General features: G+C 53.0%; 1 protein-coding gene across 2 annotated transcripts in view; it reads right to left on the bottom strand.

The window, feature by feature from the left end:
- The window catches only part of CFAP221 (cilia and flagella associated protein 221), a 111,822-nt gene that overhangs the window by 77,216 nt on the left and 12,688 nt on the right, over positions 1-21,918 (bottom strand). For both annotated transcript variants that reach the window (XM_029071160.2, XM_029071167.2), the window contains exons 3-5: positions 13,610-13,696; positions 12,034-12,129; positions 10,873-10,973 (exon numbers count right to left, since the gene is read on the bottom strand). In XM_029071160.2, the coding sequence (XP_028926993.1) occupies positions 10,873-10,973; positions 12,034-12,129; positions 13,610-13,696 (284 nt within the window). The remainder of the gene's footprint in view (positions 1-10,872; positions 10,974-12,033; positions 12,130-13,609; positions 13,697-21,918) is intronic.

The following is a 21,918-nucleotide window of genomic DNA, read 5'->3' as shown; positions in this document are numbered from 1 at the left end:
TAGGTAACCGAGGCTCAGAGCGACTCGCCCGAGGCCGCACAGCAGACAAGTGGCAGAGCCGGGATTAGAACCCGGGACCTTCTGAGTCCCGGGACTGTGCTCTGTCCACTAGCCCGTGCCGCTCCTACCAACTCTAGTTGCCATCTTGATTCTATTTAGTCGCCGCTGTTTTTACGAGACGTTCTTCCCCTCGACTCTACCTATCGCCATCGTTCTCGTCCGTCCGTCTCCCCCGATCAGCCCGTGAGCCCGTCAGAGGGCGGGGACCGTCTCTATCCGTTGCCGACTTGTTCATTCCAAGCGCTTAGTCCAGTGCTCTGCACATAGTGAGCGCTCAATAAATACTATTGAATAAATTGAAGGAACTCTGCTATATTGTCCTCTCCCAAGTGCTTAGTACAGTGTTCTGCGCATAGTACTGCCCTCCCTTCTCCAATCCACCAAAAATGACTCTCCCTCTCTTCAAAGCCCTACTGGAGGGTCACCTCCTCCAGGAGGCCTTCCCAGGCTGAGCCCCCCTTTCCCTCCTCTCCTTTTGCCCTCCCCATCGCCCCGACTCCCTCCCTCTGCTCTACCCCCCCTCCCCACCCCACCCCACTTGTCTATATATCTACATATTTATTATTCTATTTATTTTAGTAATGATAATAATAATACTAATGTTGGTATTTGTTAAGCGCTTACTATGTGCAGAGCACTGTTCTAAGCGCTGGGGGGGATACAAGGTGATCAGGTTGTCCCTCATCGGGCTCAGAGTCTTCATCCCCATTTTACAGATAAGGTCACTGAGGCCCAGAGAAGTGAAGTGACTTGCCCAAAGTCACACAGCTGACAGGTACTAATAATAATAATAATAATAATATTGGTATTTGTTAAGCGCTTACTATGTGCCGAGCACTGTTCTAAGCGCTGGGGTAGACACAAGGGAATCAGGTCGTCCCACGGGGGGCTCACATTCTTAATCCCCATTTTACAGATGAGGGAACTGAGGCACCGAGAAGTTAAGTGACTTGCCCAAAGTCACACAGCTGACAAGTGGCCGAGCCGGGATTCGAACCCATGACCTCTGACTCCCAAGCCCGTGCTCTTTCCACTGAGCCACGCTGCTTCGGAGCCGGGATTCGATCCCATGACCTCTGACTCCCAAGCCCGGGCCCTTTCCACTGAGCCACGCTGCTTCTTCTTTATATTCACATAGAATGATGTGTATATATCTATAATTCTATTTTATCGATATCGATGCTATTGATGCCCATCTACTTGTTGTGCTACCTGCCTCCCCTCTTCTAGACTAGAAACCCGGTGTGGGCAGGGATTGTCTCTCTTCATTGCTGTATCGTACTTTCCAAGCGCCTAGTACGGTGCTCTGCACACAGTAAGAGCTCAATAAATACGATTGAATGAATGAAGAAGCGCTCAATAAATACCACTGATTGATTCATTGATTGCAAAAGAGAACGGAGGGCGGAAAGTCTCCGGGAAAGCCGAGTCACCTAGTAGAAAATGGCCGGGCATGGGAGGCAGAGGACCTTCATTCATCCATCCATCCATTCATTCATTCATTCAATCCTATTTATTGAGTGCTTACTGTGTGCAGAGCACTGTACTAAGCGCATGGGAGGATACAATAGAGCAACCAACAGACACATTCCTGCCCACAACGAGCTCACACTCTAGAGGAACCTGGCTTCTAACCCCGGCTCTGCCGCTTGTCTGCTGTGGGACCTTGGGCAGGCCACTCCACTTCTCTGAGCCTCAGTTTCCTCCCCTGCAGAATGGGGATTCGATGCCTCTTCTCCCTCCTACTTCGACCGTGAACGCTGCGTGGGACGGGGACTTCGTCCAACCTGATTTACTTGTCCCGACCCCCAGGGCTTAGAGCAGTGTTTGGCACAAAGTCAGTGCCTAAAAAAATACCAAAGTTAGTTAAACTTGATGACGGAGAAGCAGCGTGGCTCAGTGGAAAGAGCCCGGGCTTTGGAGTCGGAGGTGATGGGTTCGAATCCCGGCTCAGCCACTTGTCAGCTGTGTGACTTTGGGCAAATCACGTCCCTTCTCTGTGCCTCAGTTACCTCATCTGTAAAATGGGGGTGAAGACTGTGAGCCCCACGTGGGACAACCTGATACCCCTGGGTCTACCCCAGCGCTTAAAACAGTGCTCGGCACATAGTAAGCGCTTAACAAATACCAACATTTATTTTATTCCTTTTTGTTGTGGGCAGGGACCGTGTCTGTCAACTCTCTCGTACTGCGGTCTCCCAAGTGCTGAGTTCACCGCAGCGTGGCCTAGTGGGTAGAACCCGGGCCTGGGAGTCAGAAGGACCTGGGTTCTAACCCCGGCTCCGCCACGTGTCCGCTGCGTGACCTTGAACAAGTCACTTCACTTCTCTGGGCCTCAGTTCCTTCCTCTATAAAATGGGGATTAAGACCGTGAGGGATCGCGTCCGACCCGATCAACCTGTATCTCCCCCAGCGCTTCGGACGGTGCTTGGCACATAGTAAGCGCACTTAACAAGTACCCTCATCATTATTATTATCCCCGCACACAGTGAGCGCTCGATAAATACAGTAGGTTGATGGATCAGCGACGTAATGACAGAAGAACGGCTCCCCCAGCCCCAAGGTCTGGCCTGGCCCAGGAACCCGCTGGGGGAGAGTTAAATAGTGACCAGGGAATCCATCCGTCTTGGTCACCGTTCACCCGCCCCAAGGTTGCCATGACATCTTTTCCCGGCTGGATTTTTCTTTTTCCCCCCCGGGGGAAGGTGTCACAGATGTAGCCGGAGGAGGTTGGCCGGGATACTGAGAGAGGGAGACGGAGAGAGGAAGAGAGAGAGAGGGGGGAAAGAGATAGAGAGAAGGGGATGCAAGAGACAGAGACACAGAGAAAGTGTGTGTGGGTAATAATAATAATAATAATGTTAGTATTTGTTAAGCGCTTACTATGTGCAGAGGACTGTTCTAATAGCTGGGGTAGATACAGGGTCATCAGGTTGTCCCACGGGAGACTCACAGTCTTCATCTCCATTTTAATAATAATAATAATAATAGTAATGTTGGTATCTGTTAAGCGCTTACTATGTGCCGAGCACCGTTCTAAGCGCTGGGGGAGATACAGGGTCATCAGGTGGTCCCACGGGAGGCTCCCAGTCTTCATCTCCATTTTAATAATAAGAATAATGTTGGTATCTGTTAAGCGCTTACTATGTGCCGAGCACCGTTGTAAGCGCTGGGGGAGATCCAGGGTCATCAGGTGGTCCCACGGGAGGCTCCCAGTCTTCATCTCCATTTTACAGATGAGGGAACTGAGGCGCAGGGAAGTGAAGTGACTTGCCTACAGTCACACAGTTGACAAGTGGCAGAGCTGGGATTAGAACTAATAATAATAATAATAATAATAACGTTGGTATTTGTTAAATGCTTACTATGTGCAGAGCACTGTTCTAAGCCCTGGGGTAGATATAGGGTCATCAGGTTGTCCCATGTGGGGATCCCAGTCTTCATCCCCATTTTCCAGATGAGGTCACTGAAGCACAGAGGAGTGAAGTGACTTGCCCACAGTCACCCGGCTGACAAGTGGCAGAGTTGGAATTTGAACCCATCACCTCTGTCTCCCAAGGTCGGGTTCTTTCCACTGAGCCAAGCTGCTTCTCTTAATAATAATGTTAATATGATAATAGTAATGTTAGTATTTGTTAAGCGCTCACTAGGTGCCGAGCACCGTTCTAAGCGCTGGGGGAGATCCAGGGTCATCAGGTGGTCCCACGGGAGGCTCCCAGTCTTCATCCCCATTTTCCAGTTGAGGTCACTGAGGCCCAGAGAAATGAAGTGACTTGCCTCCGTCACACAGCTGATAAGCGACGGAGCGGGGATTAGAACCCATGACCTCTGACTCCCAAGCCCGGGCTCTTTCCACCGAGCCACGCCGTTTCTCTTCGGTACTCGGTCACGGCCCTCTCATTCCTTCATCCGGCCATTCAGTCGTATTTATTGAGCGTTTGCTTGTGTGCAGAGCACCGGACTAAGTTCTTGGGAGAGTCCAGTACAGCAGTCAACAGACACATTCCGTTGCCCACAATAAGCTGACAGTCCAGAGGGGGAAATGGACATTAATAGAAATAGATAATAATAATAACAATGGTGGTATTTGTTAAGCGCTTACTAGGTGCAAAGCACCGTTCTAAGCGCTGGGGGGATGCAAGGTCATCAGGTTGTCCCACGCGGGGCTCCCAGTCTTCATCCCCATTTTCCAGATGAGGGAACGGAGGCCCAGAGAAGTGAAGTGACTTGCCCCGGGTCACACAGCTGGCGAGCGGCGGAGCCGGCATTCGAACCCATGACCTCTGACTCCCAAGCCCGGCCTCTTTCCGCCGAGCCCCGCTGCTTCACTAGCCACGCTGCTTGGCTATGGCCAGTGGGGCTGGGAGATGAATGAAGGGAGCAAGTGAGGGTGACGCAGAAGGGAGCGGGAGAAGAGGAGAGGAGGGCGCAGTCAGGGAAGGCTTCTTGGAGGAGGTGGGTCTTCAATCCAGACCGTGAGCTCGGAGTGGGCACGGAGGGTCACTGTTTACTGTTGCATTGTGCTTTCATAATAATAACGTTGGTATTTGTTAAGCGCTTACTATGTGCTGAACACTGTTGGAAGCGCTGGGGGAGATACAGGGTCATCAGGTTGTCCCAGGTGGGGCTCACAATCTTCATCCCCATTTTCCAGATGAGGGAACTGAGGCCCAGAGCAGTGAAGTGACTTGCCCACAGTCACACACAGCTGACAAGTGGCAGAGCCGGGATGCGAACCCATGACCTCTGACTCCCAAGCCCGGGCTCTTTTCCGCTGAGCCACGCTCCTTCCCTTTCATTCATTCAATCGTATTTATTGAGCGCTTACTATGTAAGCACTGGACTAAGCGCTTGGATTGTACAATTCGGCAACAGATAGAGACCATCCCTGCCCAGTGACGGGCTCACGGTCTAATCGGGGGGCACCAAGTGCTTAGTACAGTGCCCTGCACACAGTAAGCGCTCAGTAAATACGGCTGAATAGATGAATAAGGCTTTGAAGGGAAGGGGAGGGGGAGTTATTGTGTGTGTGTGTGTGTGTGTGTATGCAGACAAGCAGCGTGGCCTAGTGAAAAGAGGCTGGGGAGTCAGAGGTCATGGATTCTAATCCTGACTCCGGCGCCTGTCAGCTATGTGACTTTGGGCAAGCCACTTAACTCCTCTGGGCCTCAGTGACCTCATCTGGAAAATGGGGATGAAGCCTGTGAGCCCCCCCGTGGGACAACCTGATTACTGTATATCCACCCCAGCGCTTAGAACGGTGCTCGGCACCTAGTAAGTGCTTAATAAATAGCATAATGGGAAGCAGCGTGACTCAGTGGAAAGAGCCTGGGCTTCGGAGTCCGAGGTCATGGGTTCGACTCCCGGCTCTGCCACTCGTCAGCTGTGTGACTGTGGGTGAGTCGCTTCACTTCGCTGGGCCTCAGTTACCTCATCTGTAAAATGGGGATTAACTGGGAGCCTCCCGGGGGACCACCTGATGACCCTGTATCTCCCCCGGCGCTTAGAACGGTGCTCGGCACATAGTAAGCGCTTAACAAATACCAACCTTATTATAATGATAATTACTGTTCCGGTCACGGGCCTCCTGGCATCGGGGCCGAGGCCTGGAGTACGTAGAGCGCTGCCCGTTGGACCCGGGAGTGCAGGAAGGAGGGGAGCTGGGTTTGCGGGAGAACACGGAACTCCGGACCCCCCGATCCCAGCCTCGGCCCAGGGCGCGGGCCCGGCCGGAGATGGAGGGGCGGGAGGCCCATGGAGGGGAGCGGGAATCCGTCGTGCCGCTGGAAAGGCCGGCAGCGACGGAGGGAGCGGACAGATCCCCGGGCCGGAGGCCGGCTTGGGTCACTGGGGGACAGTCAGGGACGGTATTACCCTCTTTATTCTGTTAATTCATTCCATAGTATTTATTGAGCACTTACTATGTGCAGAGCACTGTACTAAGCGCTTGGAGTGGACAAATCGGCAACAGATAGAGACGGTCCCTGCCCATCGACGGGCCCACAGTTAATGAGATGTACGTGTCCTTGATTCTATTTATTGCTATTGTTTCTGTCCGTCCGTCTCCCCCGATTAGACGGTGAGCCCGTCGGAGGGCAGGGATTGTCTCTAATTGTTGCCCAATTGTCCATTCCAAGCGCTCAGTCCAGTGCTCTGCACATAGTGAGCGCTCAATAAATACTGTTGAATGAATGAGAGTCGGGGGGTGGGATGGTCCCCGCTGCGTCACTGAGGAAAGTCAGGGAGGTGGGATGGTCTGTGCTGGGTCACTGTCTTATAGACCGTGAGCTCACCGTGGGCAGGGAACGTTTCTCCCCACTCTGCCCTATTGTAATGATGATGATGTTGGTATCTGTTAAGCGCTCACTATGTGCGGAGCACTGTTCTAAGCGCATGGGTAGATACAGGGTCATCAGGTTGTCCCACGTGGGGCTCACGGTCTTCATCCCCATTTGACAGAGGAGGGAACTGAGGCCCAGAGAAGTGAAGCGACTCGCCCACAGTCACACAGCTGACGAGTGGCAGAGCCGGGAGCCGAACCCGTGACCTCTGATCCCGAAGCCCGGGCTCTTTCCACTGAGCCACGCCGCTTCCCCAGAATCTGCTTGAAAGATTGTAATCTTTCAAGTGCTCAGTACAGTGCTCTGCACACAGTAAGCGCTCAGTATATACGATGGCTTGATTAATTGGCTGGGGAGAGTCAGGGGTATTGGGAAGCAGCGTGGCTCGGAGTCAGAGGTCACGGGTTCGACTCCCGGCTCTGCCGCTCGTCAGCTGTGTGACTGTGGGCGAGTCACTTCACTTCTCTGGGCCTCAGTGACCTTCATCTGTAAAATGGGGATTAACTGTGAGCCTCACGTGGGACGACCTGATGACCCTGGATCCACCCCGGCGCTTAGAACAGTGCTCTGCACATAGTAAGCGCTTAACAAATCCCAACATTATTATAATCCATCCGTAAACGTGGAGGAGGAAGGGGGGTGTATTCAGGAAGACAACCAGCCCCCAAATTCCTAAAAACATCCTGATAGAATTATGGGCTTACCAAGCATTCTGTGCAGAGCCAGGGTAGACACACGATTTTCAAATAATAATAATAATGATGATGGTATTTGTTAAGAGCCCCATGTGGGACAGGGACCGTGTCCCACCTAATTATCTTGTATCTACCCCAACAGTTAGAACAGTGTCTGACCCACAGTGAGCGCTTAATACCATTTAAAAAATAATGGTAACAATAATAATGTTGGCATTTGTTAAGCGCTTACTATGTGCCGAGCACTGTTCTAAGCGCCGGGGTGGATACAGGGTCATCGGGTTGTCCCACGGGAGGCTCACAGTTAATCCCCATTTTACAGATGAGGTCACGGAGGCACAGAGAAGTGAAGTGACTTGCCCACGGTCACACAGCCAGTGGCCTGAGAATGAAGGAATGAATGAGGAGGGTAATAATAATAACTGTGAGATTTGGTAACTCATTCCTTCATTCGACCGTATTTATTGAGTGCTTACTGGGTGTAGAGCAGTGCTTGGAAAATACAATCTGGCAACAGATAGAGACAATCCCTACCCAACAACAAGCTCATAGTCCAGAAGCGGGGAGTCGGACAACAAAACGAAACGAGTAGACGGGCATCAAGAGCATCAAAATAAATAGATAGAATTATAGCTATACACATCATTAATAAAATCAATAGAATAATAAATATGCGCAAATATACCCAAGCGCTGTGGGGTGAGGAGGGGGGTAGAGCAGAGGGAGGGAGTCGGGGCGATGGGAAGGGGAAGAGGAGCAGAGGGAAAGGGGGGTTCAGTGTGGGAAGGCCTCCTGGAGGAGGTGAGCGCTCGGTAGGGCTTGGGAGGGGGGAAGAGAGCGAGTTTGGCGGCCGTGAGGAGGGAGGGCGTCTAGGACAGAGGCGGGACGTGGGCCGGGGGTCTTTGGCGGGGCGGACGGGCCGGAGGCCCGGGGAGGAGGCGAGCGGCGGCGGAGGAGCGCGGTGTGCGGCCCGGGATGGAGGAGGACGGAAGGGAGGGGAGGGAGGACGGGGCCGGGGCATGGGGGGCTTTATAAAGCCGATAGTGAGGAGTTTTTGTTTGATATGAAGGTTGATAGGCAACCCCTGGAGATAAGTTAGGTTCTTACTATGGGTACTGAGCGCTTCCTATGTGCAGAGCACTCTACTAAGCGATTGGAATGGACAAGTCGGCAACAGATAGAGACCGTCCCCGCCCACTGACGGGCTCACGGTCTTGTACCAATTGCTAGGATGGCTATAAGCTAATTGGACTGGACACAGTCCAGGTCCCATTATTTTGTTAATGAAATGAACGTCGCCTTGATTCCATTTATTTGCTATCGTTTTAATGAGATGTTCATCCCCTCGATTCTCTTTATCGCCATCGTTCTCGTCCGTCCGTCTCCCTCGATTAGACCGTGAGCCCTTCGGACGGCGGGGACCGTCTCTCTCTGTTACCGATTTGTCCATTCCAAGCGCTTAGTCCGGTGCTCTGCACAGAGTAAGCGCCCAATAAATACGACTGAATGCGGGGCTCACAGTCTTAGTCTCCATTTTTCAGATGAGGGAACTGAGGCATGAAGTGAAGCGACCTGCCCAAGGTCACACAGCAGACAGGTGGCAGAGCCGGCATCGGAACCCATGACCTTCTGACTCCCAGGCCCGGGTTCTAACCACCGCACCTCGCTGCGCGCCCAAGATCACACAGCAGACGAGTGGCCGAGGCGGAATTAGAACCCATGACCTTCTGGCTCCCGGTTCCGTGCTCTTTCCAATACACCATGCTTCATATCAGACCCAGGCCCTGCCCCACAGGGCATTCACAGTCTGAGAGCTATAGAAAGCCGGGATTCATTCAATAGTATTTATTGAACGCTTGTTTTGTGGCAGAGCACTGTACTAAGCGCTTGGAACGTAATAATAATACTAATAATAATGATGGCATTTGTTAAGCGCTTACTATGTGCAGAGCACTGTTCTAAGCGCTCGGGGGGATACAAGGTGATCAGGTTGTCCCACGTGGGGCTCACAGTTTTAATCCCCATTTTCCAGATGAGGTCACTGAGGCACCGAGAAGTGAAGTGACTTGCCCAAAGTCACACAGCTGACAAGTGGCCGAGCTGGGATTTGAACCCATGACCTCTGACTCCAAAGCCCGTGCTCTTTCCACTGAGCCACGCTACAGAGACCATCCCTGCCCAATGACGGGCTCACGGTCTAATCGACTGTGGATTATTCGGATCGGATTATTTTATCCCATTTTACAGAGGAGGAAACTGAGGCCCAGAGAAGCAGCCATGGTCCAGGGGAAAGAGCCCAGGCCTGGCCGATTTGTCCATTCCAAGCGCTTAGTCCAGTGCTCTGCACATAATAAGCGCTCAATAAATACTACTGAATGTGAATGGGAGCCGGAGGACCTGGATTCCAATCCCCGCTCCGCCACTTGTCCGCTGTGTGACCTTGGGCAGATCACTTCACTTCTCTGGGCCTCAGTTCCCTCATCTGCAAAATGGGGATTCAATCCCTGTTCTCCCTCCTACTTAGATTGTGAGCCAGGACAGTGCTTTGCACGCAGTAGGTGCTCAAGAAATACAATTGAATGAAAGAATGAATGAATGAGCACCAGGTGGGACCTGATGATCTAGTATTCATTCATTCATTCATTCATTCGTATTTATTGAGCGCTTACTATGTGCAGAGCTTGGAATGAACAAGTCGGCAACAGATAGAGACGGTCCCTGCCGTTTGACGGGCGCACGGTCTGATCGGGGGAGACGGGCAGACGAGAACAATGGCAATAAATAAATAAATTCATTCATTCAATCGTATTTATTGAGCGCTTACTCTGTGCAGAGCACTGTACTAAGCGCTTGGAACGGACAATTCGGCAACAGAGAGAGACCATCCCTGCCCAGTGACGGGCTCACGGTCTAATCGGGGGAGACGGACGGACAAAAACAACCCCAGGGCTTTAAAACAGCGCTTGGCACTTAGTAAGTACTTAACAACAACAATGTTGGTATTTGTTAAGTGCTTACTATGTGCAGAGCACCGTTCTAAGCGCTGGGGTAGATACGGGGTCATCAGGTTGTCCCATGTGAGGCTCACAATCTAAATGCCCATTTGACAGATGAGGTAACTGAGGCCCAGAGAAGTGAAGTGACTTGCCCACGGTCACACAGCTGACAAGCGGCAGAGGCGGGATAACAAACACCACAATTATTATTGGGAGAGGACAATCTAGTTAGTAGACACAATCGCTGCTCTCAAGGAGCTGACGGTCTACGGGGTGCAGAGCACTGTGCTGAGTGCTTGGGCGAGGACAGCAGAATTAGTAGACATAATCCCTGCCCTCCAAGAGCTGACAGTCCACCGTTTGCAGAGCACTGTGCTGAGCGCCTGGGAGAGACAATAGAGTTGGTAGACGCCATCCCTGGCTTAGTGGTAAGAACCCGGGCCTGGGAGGCAGAGGTCATGGGTTCTAATCCCGGCTCCCTCACATGTCAGCTGTGTGACTTGGGGCAAGTCGTTTCACTTCTCTGGGTCTCCGTGACCTCATCTGTAAAATGGGGATGAAGACTGTGAGCCCTACGTGGGACAATCTGATGACCCTGTATCTTCTCCAGCGCTTAGAACGGTGCTTGGCACATAGTAAGCGCTTAACAAATACCAACATTACTATTATTATTATCCCTGTACCTGAGGAGTCTTCCCTGCCTAAACGTGCCACCTCGACCACGGCGTCGCTCCCCGTCCCCCGACTTCTCAGCGGCGGTTGGGGCTTGGGGTGACTCACCTCTGTCCGAGGGGCACATCGGTCAGGCTGACGTAGGAGGGGATGTTGAGGCCGTCCAGCACAGGGTAGGCGTGGATGGGGACAACCAAGGTGTCCTCGCCCTGCGAGCAACGGCAGACACCCTCCCCTCAGCGCCGCCCCACTGGAGGGAACTTAGGTGGGGTCCCCGGGGCTGTAAGAAGCGGGGTCACCGGGGCTGTGAGGAGGGGGGTCCCTGGGGCTGTAAGAAGCGGGGTCACCGGGGCTGTGAGGAGGGGGGTCCCCGGGGCTGTAAGAAGCGGGGTCACCGGGGCTGTGAGGAGGGGGGTCCCCGGGGGGGTTTTGGGCCTGTAAGGAATGAGGTCCCTGAGGTTATTAGAAGCCCTGGGTCAGTGAAGAGCAGGGTTTCTGGTCCTATAAGAAGCAGGGTCTCCAGGGCTAATAATAATAATGTTGGTATTGGTTAAGCGCTTACTATGTGCAGAGCACTGTTCTAAGCACTAAGGGAGATACGGGGTCATCAGGTTGTCCCACGTGAGGCTCACAGTCTTCATCCCCATTTTACAGATGAGGGAACTGAGGCAACAGAGACGTGAAGTGACTTGCCCAGTCACCCAGCTGACAGGTGACAGAGCTGGGATTCAAACCCATGACCTCTGACTCCCAAGCCCGGCCTCTTTCCACTGAGCCACGCCGTGTGAGGAAGGGGGTCCCCGGGCTTGTAAGAAGTGGGGTCCCCGGGGCTGTGAGGAGGGGGGTCCCCGGGGCTGTGGGGAGCGGGGTCTCCGGAGCTGTGAGGAGGGGCATCCCTGGGCCTGCAAGGAGCGGGGTCCCTGGGGCTGTGAGGGGTGGGTTCTCCGGGTCAGTGAGGAGCAGGTTTCCCAGGCCTGCAAGGGGAGGGTCCCCGGGCCCGTGAGGGAAGGGGGTCTCCAGGGCTGTGGGGGCCGGGGTCCCCGGGGCCGTGAGGAGGGCGGGTCTCCGGGCCTTTGAAGACGGGGGTCCCTGGGGCTGTGAGGAGCAGGGTCTCCAGGGTGCTGGCCAAGGGGGACCCTGGCCCTGTGAGGAGTGGGGTTCCCGGGCCGGTGAGGAGCGGGGTCCTGGGGCCTGTGAGGAGGGGGGACCCGGGGCTCTGGGGTCCCCGGGGCTGTGGGTTCCCCGAGGTTGTGGGGGCCCCAGAGTTACCTGGCAGTGGATCCGGATGCAATCGTTGTAGTAGCGCCACTCGTCGGGGATGAACTCCACCAGGACGGACAGAGACAAGCCGGGGACCAGTCGCTGCTGCAAGCGGGGTGGGGGGGGGGGGCATCGGTCAGAGACCCGGGGGTGCCGGAGCTGCTAGAGGAGGAGGGAGGAGGAAGAGGGAGGAAAGGAGGAGGACGAGGAGGAGGGAGAAGAAGAGGAGAGAGGAAGAGGAAGAAGAGGAGGAGGAAAGAGGAGGGAGGAGAGGAGGAAGAAGAGAAGGAAGAGAAAGAGGCAGGAGAGGTAGGAGGAGGTGGAGGAGGAAGAGGAACGGGAAGTGGAAGAGGAAGAGGAGGAGGTGAAGGAAGAGGAGGAAGAGGTGGAGGAGGAGGAGAAGGAGGGGATGGAGGAGGAGGAGGAGGTGAAGGAGGTGGAGGAAGAGTAGGTGGAGGAAGAGGAGGATGAGGAAGAGCAGGAGAGAAGAGGAGGAGAAGAAGGAGGTGGAGGAGGAGGAAGAGGAGGAGGAGGTGAAGAAGGTGGAGGAAGAAGAGGAGAAGGAGGAGAAGGGAGGAGAGGAGGAAGAGGAGGAGAATGAGGAAGGGGGAGAAGAGGAGAAGGAGAAAGGGGAGGAGGAGGAGGAGGAGGAAAAGGAGAAGGTGGATGAGGAAAAGGAGGAGGTGGACAAGGAGCAGGAGAAGGAGGAAGAAGAGGAGGAGGAGGAGGAGGAGGATCCCCGCCCGCCCGCCCGCCCCCCAAGATGTCCACCCTGGCTGTTCACCCCCGCTGTCCCCTAACCTGCCAGGCTGGACCGCCCAGCGGTCTGGCTGGCGGGAGCGGGGCCGGAGGTGGCCGCGGGTGACCAGAGTGTCTGGGCCCTCCGACCTCGCTTCTCCCCAGGCCCGGGGGCTGAGGCGACGCAGCCCGGCGGGAAACAGGCCGGGCTGGGAACCAGGGCATCTGGGTTCTCACCCCAGTTCCACCACCGGGCTGCTGGGTGACCTTGGGCATGACCCACTTGGCTTCTTTTTTTTTTAAAAAAAAAAAGGTATTTGCTAAGCGCTTACTATGCGGTAAACCCTGGACTAGATCCAGCACTTAGTACAGTGCCTGGCACATAGTAAGCACTTAACAAAGAGTAGAATTATTATTACAAGCTAATCGGGTTGGACACACTCCCTGCCCTGCGTGGGGCTCCCAGTCTTCATCCCCATTTGGCAGATGAGGGAACTGAGGCCCAGGGAAGTGAAGCGACTTGCCCTAGGTCACCCAGAAGTCAAGCGGCAGAGCCGGGATTAGAACCCAGGTCCTTCTGACTCCCAGGTCCGGCTCTTTCCACTAAGCCGTGCTACTTCTTCACTCCTCTGTGCCTCAGTTTCCGCATCTGCAAAATGGGGATCCGATCCCCTTTCTCACCTCCCCATTACACGGGGAGCCCCGTCACGGACTGTTTCCGACCCGATGATCTCGTCTCTCCCCGGCGCTCGGTACACTGCTTGGCACCTCGTAAGCGTCGAACAGATACTACAGTCGTGATTATTATTACAAATGGAAGGTAGGATAGGGCGTCGACAACACAGACCTTTTTAATGTACTTGATTCTAAAGTATCTCGTCTGTGGGGGTAAGATGAGAAGGTTGATGACGTCTTCAGAGATATTCAGCAGGCTCTGTGGGCGAGAAGATAATAATGTCGGTATTTGCTAAGCGCTTACTACGTGCAGAGCACTGTTTTAAGCACTGGGCTGGATGCAGGGTCATCAGGTTGTCCCACGTGAGGCGCACAGTCTTAATTCCCATTTTACAGACGGGGTCGGTGAGGCAGAGAGAAGTGAAGTCTCCGCCCCTGTCCTCTCCCCCTCCCTTCAGGCTCGCATCTCCTCCTGCCTCCGGGACGTCTCCACCTGGATGTCTGCCCGCCACCTAAAACTCAACATGAGCAAGACTGAGCTCCTCATCTTCCCTCCCAAGCCCGGTCCGCTCCCAGACTTCTCCATCACCGTGGATGGCACGACCATCCTTCCCGTCCCGCAGGCCCGCGATCTCGGTGTCATCCTTGACTCGTCCCTCTCGTTCACCCCACGCATCCTATCCGTTACCGAGACCTGCCGGTTTCACCTCTACAATATCGCCAAGATCCGCCCTTTCCTCTCCACCCAAACGGCTTCCTTACTATTACGGGCTCTCGTCATATCCCGGCTAGACTACCGTGTCAGCCTTCTCTCTGACCTCCCTTCCTCCTCTCTCGCCCCGCTCCGGTCTATTCTTCACTCCGCCGCCCGGCTCATCTTCCTGCAGAAACGATCTGGGCATGTCACTCCCCTTCTTAAACAACTCCAGTGGTTGCCCGTCGACCTCCGCTCCAAACAAAAACTCCTCACTCTAGGCTTCGAGGCTCTCCATCACCTTGCCCCTTCCTACCTCTCCTCCCTTCTCTCTTTCTACCGCCCACCCCGCACGCTCCGCTCCTCTGCCGCCCACCTCCTCGCCGTCCCTCGGTCTCGCCCATCCCGCCGTCGACCCCTGGGTCACGTCCTCCCGCGGTCCCGGGACGCCCTCCCTCCTCACCTCCGCCAAACTGATTCTCTTTCCCTCTTCAAAACCTTACTTAAAAATCACCTCCTCCGAGAGGCCTTCCCAGACTGAGCTCCTCTTCCCCCTCTACTCCCTCTGCCATCCCCCCTTTACCTCTCCGCAGCTAAAGCCTCATTTTCCCCTTTTCCCTCTGCTCCTCCACCTCTCCCTTCCCATCCCCACAGCACTGTACCCGTCCGCTCAACTGTATATATTTTCGTTACCCTATTTATTTTGTTAATGAATTGTACATCGCCTTGATTCTATTTAGTTGCCATCGGTTTTTACGAGATGTTCTTCCCCTTGACGCTGTTTACTGCCATTGTTCTTGTCTGTCCGTCTCCCCCGATTAGACCGTGAGCCCGTCAAACGGCAGGGACCGTCTCTATCTGTTGCCGACTTGTTCATCCCAAGCGCTTAGTACAGTGCTCTGCACATAGTAAGCGCTCAATAAATACTATTGAATGAATGAATGAATGAAGTGACTCGTCCACAGTCGCACAGCTGACAAATGGCAGAGCCAGCATTCGAACCCATGACCTCTAACTCCCAAACCCGTAATCTTTCCACTAAGCCACGCTGCTTCCCTGAAACTCTGAAATAGGAACGACCGATTTGATGACTCAATAATAATGTTGGTATTTGTTAAGCGCTTACTATGTGCAGAACACTGTTCTGAGCGCTGGGGTAGACATAGGGTAATCGGGTTGTCCCACATGGGGCTCACAGTCTTAATCCCCATTTTACAGATGAGGAAATTGAGGTCCAGAGAAGTTATCAGACTCAATTAACACCATTCATTCATTCATTCATTCATTCACTCAATCCTATTTATTGAGCGCTTACTGTGTGCAGAGCGCTGTACTAAGCGCTGGGAAATAATAATGTTGGTATTTGTTAAGCGCTTACTATGCGCAGAGCACTGTTCTAAGCGCTTGGGGAGATACAGAGTAATCAGGTCGTCCCACGTGGGGCTCACAGTTAATTCCCATTTTACAGATGAGGTCACTGAGGCCCAGAGAAGTTAAGTGACTTGCCCACAGTCACACAGCTGACAAGTGGCAGAGCCGGCATTCGAACCCATGACCTCTGACTCCGAAGCCCAGGCTCTTTCCACTGAGCCACGAGTACAACTCGGCACTAAAGAGAGACAATCCCTGCCCACACCGGGCTTATGTTCTAGAAGGGGGGAGACAGACATCAAAACAAGTAAACGGGCATCAATATCAATAAATATAGAATTATAAATATGAACACACGAGAAGTAAACAGGCATTAATAGAATTATAAATATGTCCACATCAGATGAAGTAAACAGGCATCAATATAAATAAATAGAATTATAAATACGTACACATCAGAAGAAGTAAACGGGCATTAATATAAATAGAACTATAAATATGTACACATCAGAAGAAGTAAACAGGCATTAATATAAATAAATAGAATTATAGGTATGTACATATATATATATATATATATATAAGTGCTGAGGGGAGCGGGTAGAGCAGAGGGAGGGAGTTGGGGTGACGGGGAGTGGGAGCTGAGGAAAAGGGGGGCTCAGTCTGGGAAGGCCTCCTGGAGGAGGTGACCTTTCAGTAGGGCTATTTATTGAGCGCTAACTGTGTGTAGAGCACTGTATCAAAATGCTTGGGAAAGTAAGAGTTAGTAGACACGATCCCCGCCCTCAAGGAGCTGCCAGTCTACCGTGTGCAGAGCACTGTGCTGAGCGCCTGGGAGAAGACGACAGAGTTAGTAGACACGATCCCTGCCTTCAAGTAGCTGACAGTCTACTGCGTGCAGAGCACTGCCCTGAAAGCTCAAGAGTTGTAGACACAATCCTTGCCTTCACGAGATTCTCAGTGGAAAGAGCCCGGGCTTGGGAGTCAGAGGTCATGGGTGCGAATCCCGCCTCTGTCACTTGTCCGCTGTGTGACTGTGGGCAAGTCACTTCGCTTCTCTGGGCCTCAGTTCCCTCATCTGTCAGATGGGGATGAAGACCGTGAGCCCCACGTGGGACAACCCGATGACCCTGTATCTCCCCCAGCGCTTAGAACGGTGCTCTGCACATAGGAAGCGCTTAACAAATACCATCCTTATTATTATTTACAGACTATTAGCGGAGGCAGGCAATCAAATAATGAGAGCTAGGGGATGTTAGAGTGGATGTAATTGGGCAGGGACGGTCTCTATCTGTTGCCGAATTGTCCATTCCAAGTGCTTAGTCCAGTGCTCTGCACATAGTAAGCGCTCAATAAATACTACTGAATGAATGAATGTAAGTCCTGGGGGCTAGGGGTGAATGTTCAAGAGACTGAGGCAACGCAGTACGGAGGACGAATAAGGGAGATGAGAGATTAGTCCGGGAAGGCCTCTTGGAGGAGGTGTGATTTTTATAAGGCTTTGAAGGTGGGTAGTGTGATCAATATTATAATTATCATTATTATGGTATTTGCTAAGTACTTACTACGTGCCAGCCACTGTTCTAGGCGCTGGGGTGGACACAAGCAGATTGGAATGTACATGGTCCCCGTCCCACATAATAATAATCGTAATGGAATTTGTTAATAATAATGTTGGTATTTGTTAATTTGTTAAGTGCTTACTATGTGCCAAGCACTGTTCTAAGTGCTGGGGGAAGATACAAGGTCATCGGGTTGTCCCACGTGAGGCTCACAGTTTTAATCCCCATTTTGCAGTTGAGGGAACTGAGGCCCAGAGAAGCGAAGTGACCTGCCCACAGTCACACAGCTGACAAGTGGCAGAGCCGGGATTCAAACCCATGACCTCTGACTCCCAGGCCCGGGCCCTTTCCACGGAGCCACACGGTGTGCCAAGCACTTTTCTAAGCACTGGGGGGGATGCAAGTAAATTGGGTTGGACACAGTCCCTGTCTCACATAATAATAATAATAATGATAATGATATTTGTTAAGCATTTACTACGTGCCAAGCACTGTTCTAAATGCTGGGATAGGTGAAAGGTCATCAGGTTTTCCCACTTGGGGCTCTCAGTCTTCATCCCCATTTTAGAGATGAGGGAACTGAGGCCCAGAGAAGTGAAGTGACTTGCCCAAAATCACACAGCTGACAAGTGGAGGAGTCGGGATTAGAACCCACGACCTCTGACTCCCAAGCCCGGGCTCTTTCCACTGAGCCACGCCGCTCCCTACTTAAGCCACGCTTACCTCGACGTAGCCTCGGACATAGGGCTCACAGTCTCAACCCCCATTTTCCAGATGAGGTCACTGAGGCACAGAGAAGTGAAGTGACTCGCCCGGTCACCCAGCTGACAAGTGGCAGAGCCGGGGATTCGAACCCATGACCTCGGACTCCCAAGCCCGGACTCTTGCCACTGAGCCCCGCTGCTTCCCGTACTCTACTCTGCCAAGCGCTTAGTACCGTGATCTGCTCACTGGAAACGCTCAGTAAATACCATTGATTTACGGATTGATCCGTGCGGTAGCATTTTGGAGAGAAAAGAGCAGATTCTAGGGATAATAATAATAATGTTGGCATTGGTTAAGCGCTTACTACGTGCAGAGCGCTGTTCTAAGCACTGGGGGAGATACAGGGGAATGAGGTTGTCCCACGTGACGCTCACAGTCTTCACCCCCATTTTCCAGATGAGGGAACTGAGGCCCAGAGAAGTGAAGTGACTTGCCCACAGTCACACAGCTGACAGGGGGCAGAGTCGGGATGCTGACTAGGAAGCTGACTAGGAAGAAGTGGCAGGATTTGGTGACCAACGGATTGGGAGGCTGTCCTTCCTAAGCGTTCAGTACAGCGCGCTGTCACCTAACGGACACTCAGTAAATTCCCTTACGACCGCAATGGTCACACTTCCCCAGCGTTCGGTACAGCGCACGGTCACCCACTCGGTGATTCATTCATTCAGTCATGATTAAGGAGCGCTTACCATGTGCAGAGAACTGTAGTAAAGGCTAGGGAGGGGACGATAGAACAATAAACAAATACATTCCCTGCCCACAATAATAATAATGTTGGTATTTGTTAAGCACTTACTCTGTGCAGAGCACTGTTCTAAGCGCTGGGGGAGATGCAGGCTCATCAGGTTGTCCCACGTGGGGCTCACGGTCTTCATCCCCATTTTAGAGATGAGGGAACTGAAGCCCAGAGAAGTGAAGTGACTCGGCCAAAGTCACCCAGCTGACAAGTGGCAGAGTCGGCATTCGAACCCATGACCTCGGACTCCCAAGCCCGGGCTCTTGCCACTGAGCCGCGCTGCTTCTCTAGTTCACAAGGAGCTGACAGTCTAGAGGAGGGGAGACAGACTGGACTGTAAATAAAGAAGTGACAGATAGGGACGCAAGGGCTGTCGGGCTGGGTCAGGGGAAGAACAAAGGGAAGCGACGTGGTTTGAGAGTTAGAGGTCCTGGGTTCTAATCCCGGCTCCGCCACTTTGCTGTGTGATCCTGGGCAGGTCATTTCCCTTTTCTATGTCTGTTACCTCATCTGGAAAATGGGGATTAGGACTGTGAGCCCCACGTGCAACAGGGACTCCGTTCAACCTGATTACTGTGTATCTACCCCAGGGCTTAGGACATAGTAAGCGTTTAACAAATACCATGATTATTATTATTATTATTATTATTATTATTAACAAAGGGAGCAAGTCAGGGCCACGCACTGACCTAGAGAATCCAGTGGGCGCTCAGTAAATTCCATCAGGACTACGATTCTCACACTTCCCAAGCACTGTTACTCGGGGAGCACTCGGTAAACACCAATATGACTACAATTTTCACAATGATGTTGGTATTTGTTAAAGCGTTTATTATGTACAGAGCACTGTTCTAAGCGCTGGGGTAGATACAGGGTCATCAGGTCGTCTCTCGTGAGCCTCAGAGTTAATCCCCATTTTCCAGATGAGGTAACTGAGGCCCAGAGAAGTGCAGCGACTCGCCCACAGTCCCACAGCTGACAAACGAGATGTTCTTCCCCTACGAGACGTCCTTCCCCTCGACTCTATCTATCGCCATCGTTCTCGTCCGCCCGTCTCCCCCGATCAGACCGCGAGCCCGTCCAACGGCACGGACCGTCTCTCTCTGTTGCCGACTTGTTCGTTCCAAGCGCTTAGTCCGGTGCTCTGCACATAGTGAGCGCTCAATAAATACTATTGAATGAAGTGGCAGAGCTGGGATTCAAACCCATGACCTCTGTCTCCCAAGCCCGGGTTCTTGCCACTGAGCCACGCATAAGCGTTCAGTACAATGCACTGTCACCCAGTGGGTGCTCAGTAAATTCCAGCATGAATATAATCGTCACATTATTTCTTTTTTTATGGTAGTTGCTAAATGCTTACCGTGAGTCAGTGTTCTAAGCACTGGGCCAATCTCCCAACTTCCTGTCTCTCCCCACTTCAGCCGATACTTCCCTCTGCTTCCCGGATTCTCTTCGTGCAGCGAGGCTCCGGGCCCGTCACTCCCCTTCTTAAACACCTCCAGGGGTTACCCGTCGACCTCCGCACGGAACAAAAACTTCTCACCCTGGGCTTCGAGGCCATCCGTCCCCTCGCCCCCTTCCTACCTCTCCTCCCTTCTCTCTCTCCACCGGCCGCCCGCCCCCTCGCCGTCCCCCGGTCTCGCCCGTCCCGCCGTCGACCCCCGGCCCGCGTCCCCCCGTCGTCCCGGACGCCCTCCCTCCTCGCCTCCGCCAGACTCCCTCTCTTCCCCTCTTCAAAGCCCTCCTGAGAGTTCACCTGAAGCAGCGTGGCCTAGTGGCTCCAGCCTGGACCTGGGAGTCTGAAAGAGCCCTGGCTTGGGAGGCAGAGGTCATGGGTTCGAAATCCCAGCTCTGCCACTTGTCAGCTGTGGGACTGTGGGCAAGTCCCTGGGCCCGTCACTCCCCTTCTTAAACACCTCCGGTGGTTGCCCATCGACCTCCGCTCCAAACAGAATCTCCTCACTAGGCTTCGAGGCTCTCCGTCACCTCGCCCCTTCCTACCTCTCCTCCCTTCTCTCTCTCCACCGGCCACCCCGCACGCTCCGCTCCTCCGCCGCCCGCCTCTTGGCCGTCCCCCGGTCTCGCCCGTCCCGCCGTCGACCCCCGGGCCGCGTCCTCCCGCGGTGCCCTCCTTCCTCACCTCCGTCCATCTAATTCTCTTCCCCTCTTCGAATCCCTACTTAAAACTCACCTCCTCCGAGAGGCCTTCCCACACTGAGCTCCCCCCTTTTTCCCCCCCTTCGCCTCTCCGCAGCTAAACCCTCTTCTCCCCCCTCTCCCTCTCCTCCTCCCCCTCTCCCGTCCCACCCCCTCTGCACCGCGCTCGTCAGCTGGACTGTATATATCTTTATCACCCTATTTATTTGTTTATTTTGTTTAATGAGATGTACATCACTCTGATTCTATTTATTTGCCATTGTTTTTACGAGACGTTCTTCCCCTCGACTCTATCTATCGCCATCGTTCCCGTCCGCCCGTCTCCCCCGATCAGACCGTGAGCCCGTCAACGGGCAGGGAGCGTCTCTATCTGTTGCCGACGTGTCCGTTCCAAGCGCTTAGTCCGGTGCTCTGCACAGAGTGAGCGCTCAATAAATACTATTGAATGAATGAATTCTCTGTGCCTCAGTGACCTCATCTGTAAAACGGGGATGAAGACTGGGAGCCTCACCTGGGACAACCTGATGACCCTGTATCTACCCCAGTGCTTAGAACAGTGCTCTGCACAGAGTAAGCGCTTAGTAAATACCAACATCATTATTCCCGGACTGAACCCTCCCTCTCCCTCCGCTCCTCCTCCCCTCCCCATTCCCCCTTCTCCCACCCTCTGCTCTACCCCCTTCCCCTCCCCACGGCACTTGCGTATATTTGTATATATCATTTATTAGCCTATTTCATTAATGATGTGTATCCATCTATGATTCTATTTCTCTATTTTGATGGTACTGATGCCTGACTACTTTTTCGTTTCGCCGTCTGACTCCCCCTTCCAGACTGTGAGCCCACTGTTGGGCAGGGATTGACTCTATTTATTGCCAAATTGTAGCTTCCGAGCGCTTCGTACACTGCTCTGCACATAGTAAGCGCTCAATTAATACCACTGAATGAATGAAAGATACAAACAAACACCATTAGAAAAAAAAAAGCGTGGGGGCTGGAGGTCGGGAGACCTGGGTTCAGGTCCTGGCATCATTACTGACCTGTGGTGTGACCTTGGGCAACCCCCCACCCGTCCCATCCCCTCCGCACTGTACTCGTCCGTCCAACTGTCTATATCTTCATCACCCTATTCATTTTGTTAATGAGATGTACATCACCCTGATTCTATTTATTTGCTATTGTTTTATTGAGATGTT

This window comes from Ornithorhynchus anatinus, chromosome 1 (genome assembly GCF_004115215.2).
Source record: "Ornithorhynchus anatinus isolate Pmale09 chromosome 1, mOrnAna1.pri.v4, whole genome shotgun sequence".
Lineage (NCBI taxonomy): Eukaryota > Metazoa > Chordata > Mammalia > Monotremata > Ornithorhynchidae > Ornithorhynchus > Ornithorhynchus anatinus.
Note: the sequence above shows the minus strand (reverse complement) of the source record. Positions and strands in the feature narration are given on the sequence as shown.